At 37.9% G+C, this 23,593-nt stretch overlaps 1 protein-coding gene across 1 annotated transcript in view; it reads right to left on the reverse strand.

Annotated features, from left to right (window-relative positions):
• Window positions 1-22,619, reverse strand: part of Sec8 (exocyst complex component secretory 8) — a 48,333-nt gene extending 25,714 nt beyond the window's left edge. The window contains exons 1-9 of the mRNA XM_083143248.1: window positions 22,519-22,619; window positions 15,578-15,739; window positions 14,703-14,872; window positions 13,401-13,566; window positions 10,711-10,940; window positions 9,337-9,520; window positions 6,642-6,905; window positions 2,671-2,798; window positions 905-1,004 (exon numbers count right to left, since the gene is read on the reverse strand). Of these exons, the coding sequence (XP_082999374.1) occupies window positions 905-1,004; window positions 2,671-2,798; window positions 6,642-6,905; window positions 9,337-9,520; window positions 10,711-10,940; window positions 13,401-13,566; window positions 14,703-14,872; window positions 15,578-15,739; window positions 22,519-22,578 (1,464 nt within the window). The 5' untranslated portion in view covers window positions 22,579-22,619. The remainder of the gene's footprint in view (window positions 1-904; window positions 1,005-2,670; window positions 2,799-6,641; window positions 6,906-9,336; window positions 9,521-10,710; window positions 10,941-13,400; window positions 13,567-14,702; window positions 14,873-15,577; window positions 15,740-22,518) is intronic.
• Between the last annotated feature and the right edge of the window lie 974 nt (window positions 22,620-23,593).

Below are 23,593 nucleotides of genomic sequence, written 5' to 3' on the forward strand. Positions count from 1 at the left end.
AACTGACAATGAGTACGAGAAAAGGTGCTAGAGGCAAAAAAAAACAATGACAGCATTTCAACAATGTTGTCTGCTGATAAGAAACACAGACTGGTGAAAACTCCATGAGTTTGTGCAACGTTTGAGTGCACTTGATATGTGACATGGACATGAAGTTACAATTGATTGAAATGTGGGACTTCCCACTGAAACACCCAGTACAATTGCTGTGAAAATTAAATGTATTTTTCTGGGGCAAAATTAATTTCACTACATAATTAAGGAGGTGAATTCGGGTTCTTTATGGAACACTTGCAAAGGCAAAAAAATCATATTCAAACGCACATCTCACTCATCTTGGATCAATGTTTGATACAACCTAAATACAGAAACATAAACATACAGAGGAAGAATACATGTAATACACTGCCAATATAAACTTAAAACAGCGATTAGCAATTAAATTAAAACATTAGTATTTTCAGTCGACAGGCAGAGAGGGTTACATGAACCCTTGAATCAATCAGGTTGGTCCAGTCACCATGTGGAGGAAAAATGCTTGTGGTATTCTGCTTTGCTAAACTTATACGTGACAGTAAACAGGTGGCAAAGGCATCCCCAGCAACGCCAAGGCGTGACTAAGCCTAACGGTATCCGTCGGGTAGCAAACAAATGGGTCTCCAATTCCCCCCCAGGAACTGTGAGGGAAGGGTGCATGTTGACAGCACTAGACGTTTATGACAGGAAAAATCAGGCATTTGGCAACATCGCTTTTTGCAGTTCGAACCTTCACCCCATCTGGGGATGAAAAGTTTGGGATTGTACAGCCTCTAGTCCCAATTTGCCTATATGAGCATAGTGTGGACTGAACACAAACCTTGCATTGCTATAGTACTCACAATTTCAAAGAAACAACAAAACTCACCTGGTTCCCAGCATTTTCCCTCCTTTGCTCCTTAAGATAATTATTGATGCTCAAAGCATGCGAGGAGTAGTCAAATCGGAAAAGCGGAGTTCGTTTTGCCCTTGAAAGAAATTGCAAAGTATAATAAGTTTATATTGCTGCACTGGCAAATCGTACAATTAAACACAGTATCAGGAGGACTATCGGGGAGCTAAATGAAACTACGAGTGGTTGATTCAGGTTTAGGAGTGGTGATTCGAAGCAACAGAGTTTAGTTCAAACTTGGCAATCTTTGACAAAAAAATATTAAAAAATAAAAAACTGAACGATCTCAAGGTTTTTATCTTTTGTCCACATGGAAAGTGAAGAAAACACATGGCAGATAGGATTAAACGCACCGCCATGAAATTAGGCAGGTGGCAGAAGTACATGTTGTTGCCACATCTGAGCATAACCCCGTGTGTTCGGAGGTTTAGGAGAATGAAAGATCTCATTGTAGAGTTGGTCTTTGCGATCCATGTGATACAAACACATTATTTGCTCGAGAGGTCATGGATGACAACTGCATGGATGAGGTCGGTCTGACACTCAAACTAGGCAGCGCAGCACGGTTGACGTTGCCACACAGTGCACAGGAACCAGTAACTTTTGTCCTGTACTCACTTTGCTTTTCCCATATGTGGCATGAGTGCAATTCTGCCCAGCCACCTATTTTCATGGCCGTGCGTTTAGTTAACCCATCCGCTTACCTAGTCCTCGAATCGACGGCCTGACTGGACGTTCGCTTCCCGTACCTAGTCGTCGAATCGACGGGTTCCCGATTTTCATCACGTACTTCCTTTTTCATTCAATAGATGGCAGAGGTTGTATGATCTTTCAAATCTATGACGTGTATGTTTGTGCTGCTAAGTTTTCATACCATTTCAAGCATGTTTTGTTCAGTAATTTCTCATGTAAACAAACCTTCATTTGTTACGTCTTGCAAACATGTTGCATAAGAATGTTGTAGATGATTCTGCGATTGAAAAGTTGCTTTTCGATAGCGATGAAGAGGAAAATGTGGATTTTGGGAGGGGAGATGAACATGGGGGTTCATTTTATGTTAGTGAAATTGAAGAATGTAGTGAAAGTGAGGAAGAGGTGGCTGTGGCAGGAAAAATATAAAAGGTTGAGGAATGGAAATGGAATGCAAAGATGTGTGTGATCAAATTTATTAGGTGAGTTTCTAATTATCTTTCAAGTAAACTGCATATGTGCATACTTATTACTATACTTCCACTTCAATATATAAAATTTTCACGTAAATTGCTTGGATAGTTTAAACAATATTTGACATCTTGTCTTGCTGTGCAACCTTCATGGGAGATAGCCAAATTTAAATGGTATTTCATGGCAAAAAAATTGGCATTTAAATGGTAAGCGGATGGGTTAATGTATCATTTCACATACATAAACATTTTCTTGCAACATTAACATTTGTGTATTGTGAAAAACAAATAATGCTAGTCATTGATAATAAATATGGCACATTCAGACTTGGAAAATGAGCTACAAAAGAAGGGTTCATACGGTCAGAAAGGTGGAGGGAGGGAGGGAGAGGTGTCATATACAAAGAGAAACAGGGAAACATTACAATATTCAAATATTGGTAATTATAAATATGGTTGGGATCTCAGTAATGTAAGAAGATGTGAATTGTAATGTAATATAATGAGCAATGTAAAAAAGGATATCTCTTGCAAAAAATAAATAAATAAAATAAAATAAATGAAATGAAATTACCCTACCTGGGAGGTTTCCTCCTGGCGAAAAATGCAGATATGTCGCTCGTTGGTTCAGAGAATGATGAGGGTGCCTGATGCTGACTGCCAGTTGCATTTTGAATATCCAGATAGTCTGTTAAGAGCAGTTGCAACTGAAATTTAACAAAATTGAATTAACTATATGAAATAGCTTCAACCACACAGAGGATATTGATATTTACTTAATTAGCTTACTAAAAAGTTATATGAATCAAACATCAAACCTTGGTCTTCAGCATTCTGAGCTAATACTCACCCTATAATTGTTGTACACAATATTTATATAATTTAATGACAAGGAGCATTCTGCACCATGTCCAAGCTTTGCGCTCCAACTGCAGGATGCATGCAGGTTCAAATCTCCTGCAGGGATGCATGCAGGTTCAAATCTCCTGCAGGAAGAGTAACAACTTTTCCTGAAATTTCGGTACCTGCAACAACAACTGGGGGTTCATCATGCTGACCACATGTCATCCAGTAACGGGTTGAGGTGAGGCCAGCAGTCTGCAGGTAGGCACTGGAATTCTCAGGCTGTGACACCACGGGTTATTATTATTTACAATTACATGGAGCATACCTGATTTTAGTAGGAAAGATTTTCCTATGGTTAAACTTGATGAAAGTGACTAGTAGGAAGGCCAAGACGAAGATGGAGGGATAACGTTAAGATGGACCTAAAGGAAATTGGTAAGGATGGAAAAGATTGGATTGATCTTGCCCAAGATAGGGACAGATGGAAGGCTTGTGTTGCTGCAGCCATAAACCTTCAGGTTTAAGAAGACTATAGAGTTAAGAAGGCTTCAATCATATCATGGTAAAAACTCCTTTATTATGTAGTTCCATACAATGATCAAGGTGGTGAATGTGGAGTGGACGAGTCTCAAATGCACCACAGAGGGTTGCAGGTTGGAGGATTGATCTGGTCATGGGTGTTGCTTCATCCCTTTCATCTAAAAGTGGTGACAAAGGTGTAAAATTAATAAGAAATGCAACACTTCTTTCACATCCACAGTTTAACAGTATTTGTAAAACCTCCAAACTGAGACTGCCAGGTGGGAGAACCCACGTTCAATTTGTGGCGTAGCTGGTCTCATGAACTTTTCTGTTGAACTCCCTGCATAAGCACCTCTGTCCCTTAACAGGCCTCGTACCAATAGGTACCTAAATGGTTTGGTTTGGTTTGAGTTAGTGTTTTAAGTCCACTTTATGCACAGTAAGGCTAATCGGGACTGGACCTACAGTTTAAAGTGAAATCCGAACCACTTGTGCCTCCACCGGGTATCGAAACCGGGACCCCTTGATTACAAGGCAATGACGCTACCACTGCACCATGGGGGAGGCCCTGTACCTAAATGGGGAATACAGTATTGTGCAGATCACATCACCTATCCTAATGACAAGATCAACAATGTAATGAACCTACCTAATAGTATGGCCTAATTATATACAGTAAAACCTGTCTATCCTGGAACATGATGGTTCCGAGCAAAGTTTTCCGTCTTAACAGTTTCCCTTCTTATACAGGGTTGACTTTAAATACAGTATAGAGTGCTGCAGGAAATAATGGAAAGACAGATTTACATTTCGCATTACTTATAATGTAGAGTACTAATGCATGTACGTACATGAATAAAAATGCGATACAGTCACAATAAGCATAGCAGAGATTACAATTATGTAACTACACAACATGTTGGTACATTTTTTACAGTATTGTAAGAACGTACAGTATGTACTTATGTATCTTTTTGAACCTGGGACCCTGACATCGTAGCACGATGTGCATAGAGGGAAAGAGAAAGATTGAAAGATGGAATAAGAGAGGTGAAGAAACAATGAGATAAAAGTGAAGAAAAAAGAAAAACAAGGAGAGATAACAAGAAAAATAGAAAGATGACGAAAGAACAGAGGAGAAATAGACAAAGGAAGGTGGAGAAAGAGGGTAAGAGATGAAAGAAAGAAACTGAATTGTAACAGCTATGACGATCGATAAGCGAGTGGCAACAGAGGCGTGTTCCACTTACAGTATTGCATTGTTTTCTTGCGAGCGAAAAAAATAAAGGAAAAAATTTCAGTCTTACTGAGAATAAAAACATCTTGTTGGTCTTTAAAAGGTGTTCCGTTTCCACGTTAAGGAGGTTTCCGCCTTAAGCAGGTCATTTTCAGGTATAAAATCTGTCCGTTCTGGGGGACTTTTTTTCCGTATTTACAGGTTTCCTTATTATAGAGGTTCCGGGATATGCAATTTTTATTGTAGATATTTACTGTATTTACTTAAAATTTCAGGTACAGTACCAAATGACCATTTTATACTGAAACTATAACAAAAAAACCATACAAGACGGTACAGATAAAATTTAAAAACTTACACATACATTCTCAATGATTGTAGGACACTGCATTCTGGACAGAAAATGTTCAATATTTGAAGGCAGGTTATTATATAAGTGGGGAAGTCTACAGAAAAGAGACTGTTGTAGAAGGGAGAGGCTTGTAGTGAGATTGTGAAAGAGCTTTACTTAATAACCTTTATATAAGTTTGGTTGTGCAGGTATTTATAGATTAAATTGATTACAAATTCGGTTTCAATTCTACCATTGATGATTTTATGCAAAATTTCAACGTCTCCTAGTTTTCGACAAGTGTGTTTTTGGATGGATATTCAAAAGACATTCAAAATTGTTTTATGGAGGTGTTTCAGGGAAGGTGAGGAATAAGCTGACGACAGAACCAATCCTGGAAAGATTAGTTTTAGAAGCCATGATCCAGATAGGGCAGCAAGAATAGGGATGATAAAGGAGTTGAAAAATATGCTAATGAATGGTTGTTTTGGATTTCAGTGAACCTGCACAGAAGACCAAGATGACGCATGTCTCTTTTAGTAGTATCTGTAGTGCGCTCGTTAACGTTTAGTTTTTAGCTTGATGATAACACCAAGCTCTGTTTGAGAGAAAACTTTTTTTTATGACCTTTGTTCCATTCTTGAAATAGTGAATTACTTTCATTGAGGTAAAAGTACATTAAAAACTCAAAAAGAAGAGAAAAGAAGAAAAAAGGTAAAGTGCTCCCCTGTGCATAGCACTTATGCCATGAAGGCGTATAGGGGGGTGTGGGGGTAACGCCCCACACTTTCTTGATCCGGTCGTGATTGAGGGTGATGTGATCAGCATCACGCCCCTGACCGCCTTTACCCCCCAGGGTTTCCCCCAGGTACCCATGATGTTCGATGCTGGGTTGGCACCGGGGCCGCTTCCATCGTTAGAAAAGTTCACGGATTTGAACCGGCCGGGGATCGAAAACGGGACCTTTAGCATGGTAGTCAGACACGTTACTGACTGAGCCACCGCGGCCACTACATTAAAAACTCATTTATTCAAATTTAAAGCGACCATGCCAGTTTCGATTAAATGGAATTATGGGTGATCAGGAATGGTAGTTTATTAAGCATGTACTACATGAAATGTTAATACAAGTAGAAAAAGGTAAAACTATCTCCTGCACATTCTTGATCCCGGCTTTAGTTGAGGTGTTGTAATCAGCACCATGCTCCAATTACCTTTACCCCCTCCTCCCCACATACCTGTTGATTAGGGGCTGAGAGACCTCATAGTAGCTCTATGCAATGGCATTGTCACAAAAGTACCCTCAGGAATTGGACCTGGGTATCCAGTGTGGCAGTAAGACATCCTACCAACCAGATCACCACAGCTCTGTTATATCATGTAGAATCACTTGTGTACACTTTAAATATTAATTATAGTGAAGGAAAAATGTACGTACATTTTTTAGTTTACTAAAAATTATTTCAGATAAATGCAAATCAGGCAAATCAGATTTTAGTGTAATACATATGAATATAAGTCATATGTCACCGACGCATCATGCAGCAAGACATGAGTGTAGTTCAAGTCTTGTACCTCCGAAAATGCTGTAAGAAATGAATCACTTTCACCTACCACAGCTTGAACTTTTGACCATACGTCAGCCATGTCATACAGATGAACGTCAATCTTGTAGTTCTCGGAGACTCTCTTGAAGCTCTTCAGAACGCTTGCATGTGCTGCAACCACAAGTCGGAACTGCTCAAACACGGTCTGGAGAAGATCCAGCAGCAGCTTCGACTGGTTCTGGTCTTGTGGTACTGTTCCAAAGTCAAGTATCTGCTGCGCTGTTCTCTTTATTATGGCCAGGAGTTCGTTCTGCATCTGCACTTTGATTGTCTGAAAAAAAGAAAAAAAATGATGACCGTTACTACTAACAAACTCATCATCAAAACTTCAAAATATTACATCTCAGTAAAATTACTCAGCAATCTATATATTTAGTCAATACTGTTCATGACAGTAAGAAACTTCTCACGTAACGTGCAGGCAACATTCTTGTTAAAATCAACACAAAAAAAAGCATGATAAAAACCACTTCGTCGTCACTCAAGTAACCCTGATGATGATTCCGAGATGGAATCAAAAGCTCGGAAAAACTTTTAAAGTTATTTTTCTCGTGCCGTTGTGTGTTCTGTGTTGATTTTAACGAATACTGTTCATGTTAGCAGGGGAAAAAAAGGGTCGAGCCAGTACGAATGCAGCAGAAAGTATAAGTTGAATTTCTTTACCGATACTGGTAAATATTTTTTCAGTGTATACTGCATGGCATCCGCAAAATTAAGCACAAGACATTAGTGGCAGCTAATTATCCTGAAAATTATGCAAAATTTTGTAATTTTCATTTATTTTGCACCAGTGTTGTGTGGAAAAAACATATTTTGTGATTACATAAGAAGCATTTTAATATTCTAATGTACTTATATTGTGAAGGCAAAAACTGGTAAATTGATCAACAAATTGATCAACTCCATGGCTAGATATTTTAACACCTGAGGCAGGATGGTGGTTTTTCCCTCTCCCCTTAACCAAATAAAAAAAATGTTTTCTGGTTATTTCTTTAAAGTATAGCGTCATCTTCAAGACCCCCCCCCCCAAAAAAAAACCTTTTCATCAACTTCTGAGTCCTGTTTATATTGGAAACAATTTAACCCTTTAAGTGTGGAATTTTCTTAACAAGTCACTACTGGAATATGGAGGGTTTTTTTTTTAATCAAAATTCCATCCATCACTCCATTCTTCTTTCTCATTTTTCGATTCACAATCATTGTCATTGCTTTCAGAGGTCAACTACAAGTGCAACTCTGGCTTCCCAATGGCATAGTGTTAGTATTGTCGCCTTGTAATCACTTGGGTCCTGGGATCGATACCCGGTGGAGACACATTGTACAGTGTTTCGTCCCACTTCAAACCATAGGTCCAATCCCAATTAGCCTATAAGCGCATAAAGGACTTAAACAAAACTTGAAACAATTGCAACTCAATGTTCACCATGCAAATTTGGTTTTAAGGGCATGCGATACAGTCTCCACGGGACTCTTCCCAAGCTCTTCCATCCGTGGCAGTGTGCCAACTTAGCTCTCTTGGAGCCAGATCTGGATCTTTGGTGCTCTCGTTCAGCTGTGAACTGGGTCGCCCATCCGCATGCCCCACTATGATACCATCACTGGTTCCGGTCCACATAGACCAACTTTTGCCATAATTATACAATTTGCACGTGACTTGATATTGTTATATTGGCTGCGTCGCCCCACTCCCTCTTATCTCCCCAGCTACTTCTTTATAGCACCCCGTTTGACGTGAAATTGACATAATATTGTTATCAGGGAATTCTTTATTTTCGATTTCATACGACCATCAGTGGACTATTGAGATGGGATCTAGATGTTGAAAACGAAGAATAAATTGTCATCAATTTCGAGTTAACGATAATAGCAGTGCCCCCACCTCCTTGACAACTAACATTACCCTAGGAGGCACTTGATCCAGCCTTCGTAAATGTAGCTTCATGGAAGTTAGTTTTAACTCCATTTAAGGTGAAATTTAGTTATTTTATGTGCATCAGATTTGGCAACACTGCCAGGAGGCAAGGAGAAAAGCATTGATCATATGGGGATATGATTTGATTCGTTCTCTTGGAATATAAAACTTCCGATGGAATAGAAAAATATGTCAACGGGAAGAGGGCAGTTTGAAGATGCATTTCACCAGCGCAAAAGTCGAAACTTCCATTTGATTAGCCGTAACTTGATGTTGAAGTAGATTCCCCATAAGGAATACATGGGATTCCGAAAATTATTATTCATCATATTTTTCAAACATCGTGTCCAGCTTAATAATGAACATAAAAAAACGATTCCACTTGCAACATGGAGAGAAATTCATACTCTTGGATACACGCAGTTTTTTTTTTAGTAGAAGTGCCCATCTGGGCGATATTGAAATAAATGCACAATTGGTGCGTAACTGTGTCTCCTCCCCTTAAGCCATACTTAGGTTTTCTGTTATGCACAAATTACACTGCACAAGAGTAGACGTCTTCTCCTACACCTACCTCATAATATCTTCTTTCTTTTTCACTTTCATCTTCTTCCTCATCTTCTACTGTTTTTGTTTTTACTTCAGCTAGCATCTTTTTACTTCAACATCTGGACATATATGTACATCACCCACAGTCGAATCTAGTCAAAGCAAATCAAAGTGTGCATATATGTATGCCATCCACACTTAAGGAGTTAAAATCAGGATATGAAATGGCTTTGAGGCTTACCTCAACAGCATCAGGAACTTTGTTCAGAAGAGCCAAACATTCCACAAGAATCGCCATGAAATGCTCTGAGTTTTCCTCAGGGTCCGCCGCATCCGTGTCTTCCTGGATGTTGTCGGAGTCATCCACTGTTGACTGGATCATCGAGCCTGTCATGGACTGGGACATTCCTGGACTCAGGCCAGTCCTGAAACAAACAATACTATTTCACCAACTATTTATTTACTCATTTAACCAAATTCCAAATAGTCACTTAGCCATTTTTCTGTTGGAATGTAGCAAGAGGGAAATGAAAAAAAAATTGCAAAGTTTGTCTCAAGTTCTGAACCTACAGCTTAATGTGGGATCTAAACCACTGGGCTTGAACCTGGGACCCTTTGATTACAAAATCACCATTATGGCTTCAGGGAGGACCAAGTACAGAGAAACAAAAACAAAATAAAGTATAAAACAAATGAAGAGCGATTTACAACATTTTTATGCAAAATTCTTTCAAAACCAGTTTCATTTGCCAAGGATAAAAAAGTAACATAATCAGTTCGATACATGGTTGTATTGGCCAGGAATCTAACAAGAAAAGCAGAGTAAAAAGTTGAGTGTATCAGGCTACAATTGATTCCTATACTACCATTGGCTATTTTAAACTTGAGGTGTGCAGATTTGTGTCTCAATAAGTACTTGGATATTTATCATTTTCATAAGGCTGGGTTTCGGCAGATGAAACTGACAAACAATGGCTAAGAAAACAATTGGGACAGATTAGGTATGAAGGGATATGCTGTGGACTGAATTGCAGAACAAAATTTAATTTTAGGGGAAATTAAAGATTCGTAGAATATACTCAGCAGAGATCATTACAAAGGCTGAACGAGTATTGATGCCAATGTATCAGTATTGGAAAGTATCGAATTTATGCACTGATACCGATCAATACTCTCCCAGAATTTTGGTACAGGGTGTCTCAAAAAGACTAGACATTTTGAAACAAAGGTATACAGAAGAGAAAAATGGTTGCAAGAGATTTAATGATGGAAATGAATAGTGCAAAGGGTGACATTAATTTCATTACATGCTGCTGAAGAGATCAGTATGTTTATGACTTCAAGATGAGATAATCTCTGTGGAAACATTCCTGCAGTTGTCAAGGGGTATCCTGCATAACTCAACATAACCTGTCCACAGGAATCTGAGTTATTCTTCAGTTGTAGCAGGTCGAGTCAAAAGGATCTGTGAGGAAATCGGACAGTTTCCTGTGGACATGTTATGTCGAGCTATGCAGGATGTCTCTCGGTGACTGCAGGAATGTTCGCACAGAAATGGTCGTTATCTAGCTACACAATCAGCAAATGAGAATTCTCAACCCAACGGTATCTGTACCTGGGAGACTGATTGGTATACGTTGACCCAACATCTAAATGAGCCCGTCTCACTTTGCCCTGATCTTGTCGACCTCGACCAGACCCTCTGATGTCTCCGAGGCCTCCTCTCTGGAAAGGGAGCAGCATGTTGTCCCGTCCTGAACCCTGGCGGTGCAACAGCAGCACATCTTGGGTGGAGTGGACATACAAGTGTTTCGTTAGTTCTTCCATCAACTTCAGGTGCAGTTGCTACAAAGTAAGAAGTATGTAGTTATATGTTGTATTTTATTTTAAATGCATGTAATTCAAGAACAGAATTAAATCATGTAACAGTGGACAAGAAATCACACAACAATCAGGACTGAAACAACAATAGTCCAAGGAAATTAACTAAATAATAGGCCAATGTGTCACGTATGTAATGATATTGTAAGTGTTTGGCATATTATTCTTGAATGTGAGAGGGAAGAGGGCTCCTGATGGCATGGTGATAATTGTTGCCTTGTAAGGTTCGAATTGCACTTTAAACTGTAGATCAAGTTCTGATTAACCCATCTGTGCATAAAGTGGACTTAAAAACAAAATTTCAAACAAATAAATTCTTCTTGAATGTATCAATTGCACTTTTCTCAGACAAACTTTTAATCTTTCCAACTGTTTTAACAAACATTTATAGCTTTAAGTAAGACTTGAAGCTTTCCTGGCGACGAATGATGAATAGATTCTCTCGGGCTATCAACCAGGTGAGTTGTGGAAAATATTCCAAGCTTTCGAGAGCTAACCTGAAGATGAGACTGACATTAGCTCTCAAAAGCTTGGAATATTTTCCACAACTCACCTGGTCGATAGCCCGAGAGAATCTATTCATCATTCTTAGAATTTTTAGAAAAACAGGCCTCAAACAGTTTCTGAGGAAGGTTTTCGACTAGTCTTACATTTTTAATGTGTTGTGAATATACTGTGCAGGTTCGTTTTGAATATTTGAGGGGGCTTTTTACACCCCTTTTTAACTTGACAGTAAGGGCTTTAAATAACAGGATTTTTCTTCGTACACTTTGTAAGGTGCAAAGTGGCCATATGTGTCAACACACCCACAACTTGTAATTCATTAATTCTAAAATCAGTTGCATTACTTAAATTTATATTTTGATTGAAGGGGTATGTAACACTCACTAGACATTTATATTCTGTAACCTGGTCACATTATCAATTTAGAATCAAGGTTGGTGATGGATGCTGCAGCCAAATCAAGATTATAGGTCGTGAATGAGTAAATTGTATAAAGTTCGTGTTTATGTCCAATTTATGCACACATAGGCTAATTGACATACAATGATCTAAAACACTACGTGCCTCCACAAAGTGTCAAATCCAGAACCCCTTGACTGTAAGCAACAGTGTTGCCACTATGCCACTGGATGGAGAGGGAGCGTTTGAATAGATGGCACTCACAGCAATGCTGGAATCATAAATAGTGTGGGTGTTGGTGGAATACCAGAAATAATGGTAGTTAAGAGTAGTTAGGATTATCAAGCAGTTTTGGTGTCACAACTATGCACAGGTAAACTTCTCCATACACACTGCACCATGTTATGAAGCCACATATTGGGGTAAAATGTGGAGGTACGGGCACACACACTTTCTTGCTTCTTTTTTTCCCCTTCACTCCCATTTATTTCAGCTGCTTTATGCAGGGACAAGGTTGAAAAATCCGACCTCAGATCATCCACCATGGAAATCGAACCTGAGTCTCTCGTGCTGCAGTCAGATGCCTTATTAACTAGACCACCATAGCTCCGATCATATACAGGGCTTGTCAAATATAACTGAAAGAGTTTAAGATCTTATTCTTTAGAATACGTTCAACATAAGGTTATAATTTTCTTACACATTTGGAGAAGCAAGAAAGTTTACATGAGAAGCTTCCAAATGCTGAGCGTGAGCTATCAGAGTCATTTTGCAAAGGTGCTTTGAAGTTTTTGATTGATTGAGTTGTGTTTTAAGTCCACTTTATGCACAGCAAGGCTAATTGGTACTGGACCTACAGTTTAAAGTGGGATCCAAACCACTATGTCTCTCCACCAAGTACCAAACCCGGGACTCCTTGATTACCAGGTGACGACGCTACCACTGTGCCATTGGGGAGGCCCAGGTGCTTTGAAGTATATTGGTATTAACCGTTTCAACACCTGCTGATTGGAAGTTGAATGGATACAGAAGGAGAAGCATGTAAACAACATCTTTCACACACCACACAAACAAAAAATTAGACATGCAGTGCAGGGGAGCAAGGATGCTATTTGAAGAATCAATTGACATGTTTTTATTTTCTATAAAAATGACTTGCAAATTTTTGGCATCACAAAGAGTTATGAAACTTCAAATGGTCATTTTAATTTCAGAAATGTAAAAACATTCACTTTAGGGAGAAATATTGCATAAAATGAGATTTCTGCAGTATCAGAAAATCTTGAATATTTCCCTACTTTTTCAGGAAATGACATATACTTTACATCCAACATGAGCGAAAAAAAATCCATCAAGAACACTCCTATCTAACATGATGCAGTGTGGCCTGTAATGATTTTGGAAGAATTACAAAAAGCTCTGGAAAGTTTACAAAGATACTTGCAAATATGATTGATATACTAAGTGCTACTCACTTTCAAGGAAAATTTCACAGTTCTTCAATAAAATTTATTAACTCACCTCCTTCTTAGCTTGTAATTCCACCCTCACTTCACGCAGGGCGTCAACTCCTTCCAGGCTACCTTCCCCAAGAGCATGTGCTGACACGAGTAATTGCGTAGCGTGAAGATAGTGCTTCTTCGACAGGTACCCGCCCAGCTTTCCTGGCACTTCTCTCAGTTGATCACTACCGAAAACAATAATGTGAATCATGTGAAATAACCTATTTCACATACAAATTCTGACTGAATTAATAGATATCAACAAATCATGTCAATTATGGAAAATTGCAGGTGTACTGAAAATATAATTCAGTTTGTCTTATTTTATTTCTTTTTCTGTCTCTTCAAGAGGATGAATGATGATTAAATGAAATTGTTGACAGGACACTCGCAAAGGAATTTCCATGACACAATTTGAATCTGAGCGTGTGGATGGCGTTAGGTACTCAATCTGATTGGTCAACTAGCCAATGATTACCTAAATAAATTGTTAAAAAAGTATATAAAAAAATAATAATAGGCAAAAAAATGACAAAGCACATTTCAACGTATAGCAAAGGCAAAAAAAAGGGGGGTATTTAGGTAGGACCCCACATATTCACAATCTGCATTTACACGGTGGCTACTCTAGGACCATGATAAAATTCAAGTATAATTCCTGGGTTTCAAGGCAAACTTTCCAAAAATTCAAGGGTACAAACAAGAGTAATCAGCTTCAAAATTCCATATCCTGGAATAATATATTATATATTTCACATATAAAATATATAATATATTATAATATATTATTCTGTAAAGGACACTAACAAATTAAATGAATTGAGAAAATTCTGTTTATTTTTTATGAAGCTTTCTTTTTCTTCCTAGATAAAAATAAAAGCTGAACTGTGAAAAACTTGCCTCAGGGCATTATTAAGCATGTGTAAATGGGTTTTGGATTTTAAAAAGTTGCAATTTTTCACGTCTACAGAGAAAAATTCATGTATAATTCCCAGAGTCAATAATTCACATATAATTCCAGGAATTTAAGGAATTCCTGGTGAGTAGCCACCATGATTTATCTCTAGACACTGAATTATTATAGGCTGAGTAAACACCTGAGGTACAAATGAAATAATCCAGTGACATGACAAGGATATTGACTTCATACTTTCTAGCACAACCAGCATAATTACAAATGTCTGAGATTTACAGTTAATGAATATGATAGTACTCTATAATTTAAGTAGCTTAACATTGGTTTCCTTAAGTTCAAACATGATTTTAAAATTTCTGCTTCAATGAAAGTACACAAAGTATTAAAAGGTAAAATACCACTCACATCTGCTCTAGAAGTTGAAGAACATGTTTATGTTCGATTCCCTCCAGCCATAACTTCTTCAGCTCATCCCTCCTGCACCGCAGGAGCATCTTGCAAGCCTGCAGGTTTTCTTTCACCGCATGGATTTTCTCTCTGGAAGCCGTGACCCTTGCTGACAGCTTGCCAAATAACTGGAAAACCAACACACTGATATAAACAAACAACAACATAACTTTAGAAAGAAGACTTGTCATCAATTACGCACATGCATTCATTTTGTGAGTAATCTAACCTGATAGAAACCATACAGGATTCACCCTGACCAAGAAAACTTGGTAGTAGTAAGGAAAATTGACCAACAAGGTTCTGGAAAAGTCAGGGCAAATTAAGTGTACTCTGTACTTGCCGAGGTTTGGAAATGAAAATAAATTCCGCATTGTCTTTAAGCAGAAAGATATTCCACATAAAATTGTTCTTAAAGTTTATTCCTGTTCATTTTCGGCAATATTGAATAAGTCAAGTCAGAGGCTCACCCAGCCCCTAATCAACGGGTTCCTGGTTTACCACTGCCATGTATGAGCTAATACAAAACTGGTATAATTATATAAATGTGTTTGCAAAGCAATGTGTAATTTCTTTCTCTTTTATTTCATTTACATGCACATAATTAAGAATGATATTTCTACATAAATGCTTGCAGACTGTCTGTGTAGTAATAGCACTGTAATGAAAAAGGCATGTGAAATGTGTGTTGAAACAATGAGCAATAAAAAAGGTGTAGCTACAAAAAGGTAAAAGTATAATAATAACCTAGTGTTCATATATCTGTTCACAGACATGAAACTACCAAATAATATTTATAATGGAAAAATAACTGAACAAATCAGGACTCTTACCTGCATAACCTGTGTAAGATTCTGGTCATGGATAGAGACCAGTTCATCCAATCGCTGGTCGCTTCTCTTGTATTCCTTCTCGAGCTTCGCCTTCTCTCGGTCTCTCTGCTCATTAGACTCGCTTGCAGAAAGAGTTCGAATCACTGACATCAACAGCCCGCTCTGAAGAAGGAACAAGCTCAATGTTGGTTACAGTGTTTAGCTTGGATTTCAGGACACACAAAAAGTCCTAGAGGTTCACACTAACCCCCATCAAATTATTACACAGTTACACAAATGATTCACACTTACCAAGTATTTCCACATCATACAATATGACACCATACCTGACTATGTTACAGCATGTATTTGCCAGCATATTTTTGTACACATTTTTGAGGAAAAAGCTTGACCCAAGTTCCTTTTGTTTTATTGCGATTTCATCATGCTATGAATGCAATTTTTACATGGTTCGATTTGGATTTACGTCTGTGAACACATACAGCGAAGTTTTAGCGATTACTTACGATTTTGTTCAATGTATGCATTCGTGGTTAGGTTAGGCAGGTCAGGTTTGGTTCTCTCAGCATAAAAATAAAGTCCCTAAATGCATTCTACTAAGGTTCCGATTTACTTCTACATTCATTACCACTAGTCTATGATACTTGCTGTCACTTGTCAACGGAGGATACCTTGTCCATGAGAAGCATGCATGCTTGTGTAAGGTAATTTTTAAGTTGGTTTTTTTTTTCAGCATAAATAACTTCTTTTATGGAGGTAATCAAAAACTGAGTATCGGCACATAAGACGCATCTTGTTTTTCAGACCTCTTTTTAAAGGGAAAAAGTGCAAATATGGTACTTAATATTTAAACAAGAAGCCCTTGTAGTAGAAATCTATTTATTGAACTGTACCTTTTTTCTTTTTCCATGTGGTGAAAATCACACAGACAATGACACAATTTTTAATCCGTAGGCTACTTACATAAAATATCAAGCATACAGTGGTACCAAATGTTTTTTTAAAAAATATTATGTGGGCTCAACTCTCAAAGACTTGTTTTACAATTTTATTCCAGAAATAATACCTGTCATAACATCTTACTCTCAAATTCAACCCTGGGTACTATAGGTTAATACTATTGGACCATTGCATTAACCTTCACAACAATGATATGATCACAGATAGTATTGGTGGTGCCCCACAGTTTATGTAAGGAGGGGAGTGGTAAAGGGATTGCATGGCTCCCACCACTGGATGATAAAAATAGTACAGAACCCTAAATACAAAAAAAAGGTATGACTTAAGATGACCGGACCCCTCTCAGATTTTCTTCATATTTGACATACTTACTAATTGAGGCCTGCTAATGACGAATCTGAAAAAAATTGCAAAATAATTACGAACCATTGACGCTAGCTCCACAAACCATTGGCGCTAGCCCAACGAACCATTGACGTGTGGTTAGGTAGTTTCGGTTAGGTTAGGCAAACATAGTTAAATTTGGTGTCGTGGTAGTATCAGGAATATATATATTTCCTTGTGAAACAAAAAATTGGGAAAATAGACAGTTTCCATTTGGAAAACTAATGCCTTATTTTCGCTTATTTTGCAATTTCTAGATGTTTCCGACAACTTTTAACTTCAGATTCGTGATTAGGCCTCAATTAGTGAGTATGCGAAATATGAAGAAAATCGGAGAGGGGTCCGGTCATCTTAAATCGTTTCCAAAAAAAAAAATTATTGTTTGCTGAACGAAGCAAACTACTCACCATAACATTCAATACCAGGAAGTGTCATAATTAACTATAGGAAAGACGTCAATGCATTAAAAGTTATTTTCCTTGCATAGTTGAGAACACATTTGTAATATGACAACCATTTAATAAGATGCACATGATTCAGTGATTTCAACAAGTATAATATTATTAATAGATAAATTATTGACTGGACTTGAGCCACATAGGTATCATACTCTTCTAACCCTTCGGGACATGCGTCGTTGTAAATTTTACAACAGCGTTGTTTGTTTGTTAATAACAAAGGCATTTGTTATCGTTGCAATGTGGAGTCTGTGTCTATTATTTGCTTTGACTCTCCTCCTCCACTTCCATAAGTTTAAGTAACTCCCCTAAAGGTATGTCAGTGGCAAATAAGATTTCGAACAATGAATGTTGTACTTTTTACAACACATGCCTTCTCGCGTAGTATTATATTTTTAGTTGTCGTACTTTTTGCAAGCGATTTTGTTTTATTCAACATGTCACAAGTGAAATAGATACAAGTGAAATAGAATGATTTCTTCAAGAACCTTCAGGCGAGGAGAACGATGTAAACGTAATTAGTAATTTAGATGAAAGTGAAAGTGTCCTGAGTGAAGAAAATATTGGGCGTAACATTCTCAAAAAGCAGCATATCCAGAAACAAAACACTTGCTTACAGTGTGTGGATGGTAAATTATTTTGTATTCTTGTAAAAACCTTGTCGCCGATATAAAATAATAAAATAGAATATTAGAATTGGTGTTTTAAGTCCACTTTATGCACGCATAGGCTAATCAAGACTGAACCTACAGTTTAAAATGGGATCAGAACCACTGTGTACTGTGCCTCTAAAATTAATAAAATAATCTCGCCCAGCAAAATAAATTAAAACAATTTATAATAAAAAAATTAAATATAATATAAATGAAATATGTTAAAAAAAACATAGTCAAGAAATACAAGATAAACAAAACTTGTAAAAGCAGCTAATTTGCATATGTTGTAAATAAGCGTGAGTCCTGGAAGAATAATATAGTTTGGACAGCTCATGAATGTTACGTGCATGGTGGGTTTCTGCATTCCCCAATACTAGTATGTTCCATGGGATTTTCAAGGATTTTTGTTGCGTGTGATCTAAGACAGGGCTTGTCTGGTCAATGTCATTGTGTAAGCAGTTTTGGGGCTCACCCATCCTGTTATGAAGTACCTGGAAGCAACTCTGACAAGAGATAAAAGTGGATGGACTAAGGTGCAATGATTGATTGATTGCTTGCTTGATTGATTGATTTAGTTTATTTTACTTCGCGTTTTGTGCCTCTTGGCTAATTTGCGAAGATGGGGATGAGTGATGAAATTGATGAATGGACATTCATAAACAACCAAGCCCGAGTGGGATTCGAACCCGGGACCCTTGGCGACTATATGCACATGTGTCAATGCACGTAACCGGTGTTATCACAGGTAACAGCAAAATGTAAAGAATGAAAATGTTGTTTCAATAAAATAACAACATTGTTAAATATGTTAACCAATAGCGTTGCCATCGAGTAGATATTGCAGAGGACAGTTTTTCTGCGGTAGACACAACTGAAGAGGGAGGCCGTTCCGCTACCCTGAAGAGGTAATAAGAGGAGGGGAAAAGCGGGAGAAAGCTTTGGGGCAAAGTGTGCTACAGGGTTATTCATATGCCTGTTTAGGCACCCAGTTACCGGTCAGACCTGCCGGTATGGGCAAGTGTTGTCACATTGGATTGTCAGAAAACAACTAAATCCCACCTAAACTGGAGATACTGTTTCTCGGAAGCAACTAGAGCTAGACTGCAAAGCCAAGGCTGGATTGAACTACAACTGAGACCGGTTGGATAATAGATAAAAATATAGTTCCTTGGTGCGATTCGTGATTTGGACAAACCTTGCTCCAAAACACTAAGTTGTCAACAGCAGTACGGACAGTTGGAGTTCCCTTCCACATGCTGGAGGAGTGGAATTCTGTCGTCTGCTCGCCACACAAATGTCAAACTGACCCGAGAAATGTATGGTTTTTCTTCTTCCCCTTTCCACCTCATTTACAAAGAAATAAATGAATAATTGGCAAGGCTCTACCACTATTCATTGGATTCGTGGTAAACTGTCTCATGAGTGGTAGTTTTTGCTAGGAGTGTTGGTGGCTAAATTACTGAGCGGATTGCAAAAAAAGAACAAAATGAACAATAATCTAGGGTACCCTTGACCCTCTGTACCCCCTAGAGAAAGTGATATATCTTGCATGGTTTATGAAGATTTTGTTGCTTACGAACGTTTTCAGTTCATTTTAGATCTCGGAAATGTGATGTTGTGAAGCTGCCTTAGCATGTTACTTTACTGTGAAGCAGAACAGTCCAAAGACTTAGCGCACGTGAATATAGCACCCAAACGACCTTCCACAACAGCAGCTATAATTCTACGAAGTTAGGTTAGGATTCGGAGCAATTACAGAATACGGGAAGTATCTCTGATTGCTTTCAAATTCAGCATACTCACTAATTTTGGCATCCTAATCACGAATCTGCAGTTAAAAATTGGCGGTCACGTCTAGAAAATGCGAAATAAGTAGAAATAAGAGGGTCCGTGAACGAAGTAAACACCTGTGATTTATGAAGGAAACAACAATTTTTTGCAATGGTTAGCGTTCAAAAACTTTGTTTATGAATACCCTGAATTTTAACTATGCTTCCCTAACCTTACCTGGTAACAGTTTCATACATCGGAGACATTTCTTTCGGATATTATGTGTTTCGCATGGTTCGTACTTACAATTGTGTATTGCGGAACATAGTTCAAGGTGCCATTATGCTTTTTACACGAAAACAAACACTTTCTCTACTAAAATAACGCATTTTTCTAAGTGCTACCGAACGCACGTAACGGTGCGATATCGCTTCTTTTGTTTTCGAATATCAGTATTTTCAACCTTCTTCACCAAAAAATGCCTTCTATCGTGTTCATCACATGTGCAAATTGTACATTATACACAACTAGCTGATGGATAGCCCCACGAACCATTCCAATAAGGTTAGGTTAGGTTTGGTTGGGCAAGCATAGTTAAAAAAAAGGGGGGGGGGTCGAAATACTTGACATGATTTTCCGGTCAAATAGATACCACGATGAAAGAAAATACCTCGACTAACGTTGGAAACATTAGAGAAACTCATTTCCGTAACTAGTTTCTTCTGTAAAAATGAAGAAATGTGTCTCCGATGTATGAAACTGTTACCCCTAACGTTACGTGAATGGTTCGTGCGGCAAGTATGTTTTCCACATTCACTGAAGATGCCATATTGTCACATGTAAAGCAACACTGCATGGAACGGATAGCGAACTTCACTTGTTAACATCATCAAACATGGCGACCATCAGTATCGACAATCATAGCAATAATAGCAGTAATGTATGCACGGTATTTCGCATTTTCTAGACGTGACCGCCAATTTTTAACTGCAGATTCGTGATTTTGACCTCAAAATTAGTGAGTATACGTAATTTGAAAGCAATCTGAGATACTCCCGGTATTCTGTAATGGTAAAAATTTACTATCCTTCGGATACCTATAACTTCATAGTTTCGTCAATTTTTGACATTCGTACTTACCTATCTACTTCGCGGAAAATTCCGTGAATGGTTTTTAGGGCTATCCATCCCGGAATCGGTGGGAAATTAAAACTAAAAAATTATTTTCGTTTGAAATTTTTGAGTCCAAATTTCCCACCGATTCCGGGCTCCGCCCCTGGGGTAATTGACCTACCGCCCTCAACCGCTAACGTGGCCCCACCTCCGCTCCAGCTCCCCAGCTATCTCTATAGACTCCCTGTTAATGGTATGTTAGAAATTGGCCGGAGTCACCTGCCCCCAAAGGAGCCCCAAACTTTTAAATTTGAAGAAATCCGTTTCCAGGATACGGAAAACTTCCTTGAATTTCACACAAAACACCTTCCCGATGTTAGACAATACTACAGGAACTTATTACGGTAAGTAGTTTCTTCTGTAGAAATGAAGGGAGCGAATTGACAATATAGAGAAAGTCTCCAATTTTGTTAATTTTCGGTATACTAACTAATTTTGGCCTCCTAATCACAAATCTGTTGTAAAAAACTGGGGGTCACGTCTGGAACTTTGAGAAAAAAAAAAAAAGCAGATTGAATTTTTTTTATATATATATAGGTGTATATGCGTAGTTTTACGAATGAAAATGTAATCTCCTGTCCTTGTTTCCAACCACGCCGTTGTTTTACAAACAAATGATTTATGATGTTCAATTTTAGTACGAACCCTATTTTTTCGATGAATTTAGGGGTGAAATGAGTGCTAATGGAACCTAACCTAACCTCATGTCAATAGTTCGTGGGGCTACCCGTGGATGGTTTTTGGGACTAACGTCAATGGTTTGTGGGTACCCGCGGATGGTTTGTGGGTACCCGCGGATGGTTTTGGTGGCTAACGAACAATGTTTCATCAAAATATACAATTTCCAGACGTGACACCCGGTTTTTTACAACAGATTCGTGATTAAGAGGCCAAAATTAGTTAGTACACAGAAAATTAACAAAATTGGAGACTTCCTCTATATTGTCAATTCTTACCAAATGAAGAAATCTGTCCGAAGGATAGTAAATTAGTACCACAGTTTTTAGTAACAAAAAGCTTCGAAAATTTTCGAGGGGGTACAGTGGGTAAATGGCCCCCAACTAAATCGAAGACTTTTTCTTTCGGGGGGAGGGGGCAACGTCCACCAGAATAATTGTCGTACTGATGGCCGGTAACACTTTTCAAAAAGTCACGCGACGCCAGTGTGTCAATGTGTAGAATGGTTTGCCATTGCTTACTATTTTTGTTCGTGTACTTAACAGTCGTCTAGCTTTCCATCAAATTAAAAAGAAAGCGTGGAATTTAAATGCGTATGAAGAAACGTTTCTGCCTGTGAAACTGTGCTCAACTATATGATCGGGTTAGAATCATGCTTCTTATGTGGCGACATAATAATTATAAAATGTTCTTAATATTTTTAAAAGATATTGGATGACACTTTAGGTGAAGTTCCTTTATAAGAATCACTCGATGAAAGCCCTAATTATTTGAAAATACAACATAAACACAGGCTAATATTAAGTTTCACTAAGTATTTACTATAAAAATATTTAAAATTTCATATTGTTTTTACACTCACCGTTTCTTTAGCATGTTTAACGCCCCTTGGGGGCTTCGCTGGTGGAACAACAGCAGCCATCTTTACGCCACAACAATAAGAATATCGGCTGGACAGTTGTACGTACAGAATATCGCGGAGCACTTAATCCTAGTCTAGGGTTACTCTATGACATCATCCAAATTATTTGCAAAAATAAAGGGTAGTGTCTGCTGCCACGTTCTTTTTCTGCTGGAACCTTAAAAAAGATGCTCGTGGCAGTAGATTCGGTCTTTGTTTTATCGTGATTTCATTATGCTATGTATGCAATTACGTCTGTAACACATACTGTGAAATTGTAGCGATTACTTTCACATGAATGTTTTAAGATTAGGTCCCTCAGCATTCTTCTAATAAGGGCCGGTTGCACCATCGCCACTTAATCTGCCACTTTACAAAGTGTTGGATAACGACAGGCGGGAGATTTAGGCAGCGGTGGGTTGCACCAAGCATTTTTATCCTCGGCCTTGTAAGGTGGAACTTTCTCCTGCTTGCCGTACGACCTGGCAACAGAAACTGGAGAAAGTTGTGTTTTCGATTGTGTTTTTTTTGTTTATTACGTGCTAATATCTGCTTGTCAATTCCAAATGCATGCTTTTTCAACTGAAATATGTTTAAAAAACTAAATATTTATTGCAATAAAATGAAACAGCTGATAGAAGTAGGTAATGCATGTGTCGTACTCTCATATAATATCAAATGTATGTTAATTGATACAATATAACCCGTAATCTTTCGAAGTAGTGAGAAGCTTACAAAATTTTCAATTTATTTTTCACGTACTCCAATTAACATAATGCAAAAAAGAATATTCCTCGTCTTATCTTTCAGTAAGACATACGGTCACTTTTTTAAAAATATTAAACACTACTAAAGAGTGACCAAAATTTTACGAAGTCGTAACAAATGCAAGTTACATTTATTCAATTTTTAATGCAAGGCTGACATATCTGAGTTTGTGTAAATATACGGAATGAGAAGAGCAATCTTCTATTCTGCTCTTACTAATTTATCATTCGTTTCTGTTAATAATTTATCAATCCGTAACCCCTTCTTT

Source organism: Lepisma saccharinum, chromosome 21 (genome assembly GCF_977018435.1).
Source record: "Lepisma saccharinum chromosome 21, izLepSacc3.1, whole genome shotgun sequence".
NCBI lineage: Eukaryota > Metazoa > Arthropoda > Insecta > Zygentoma > Lepismatidae > Lepisma > Lepisma saccharinum.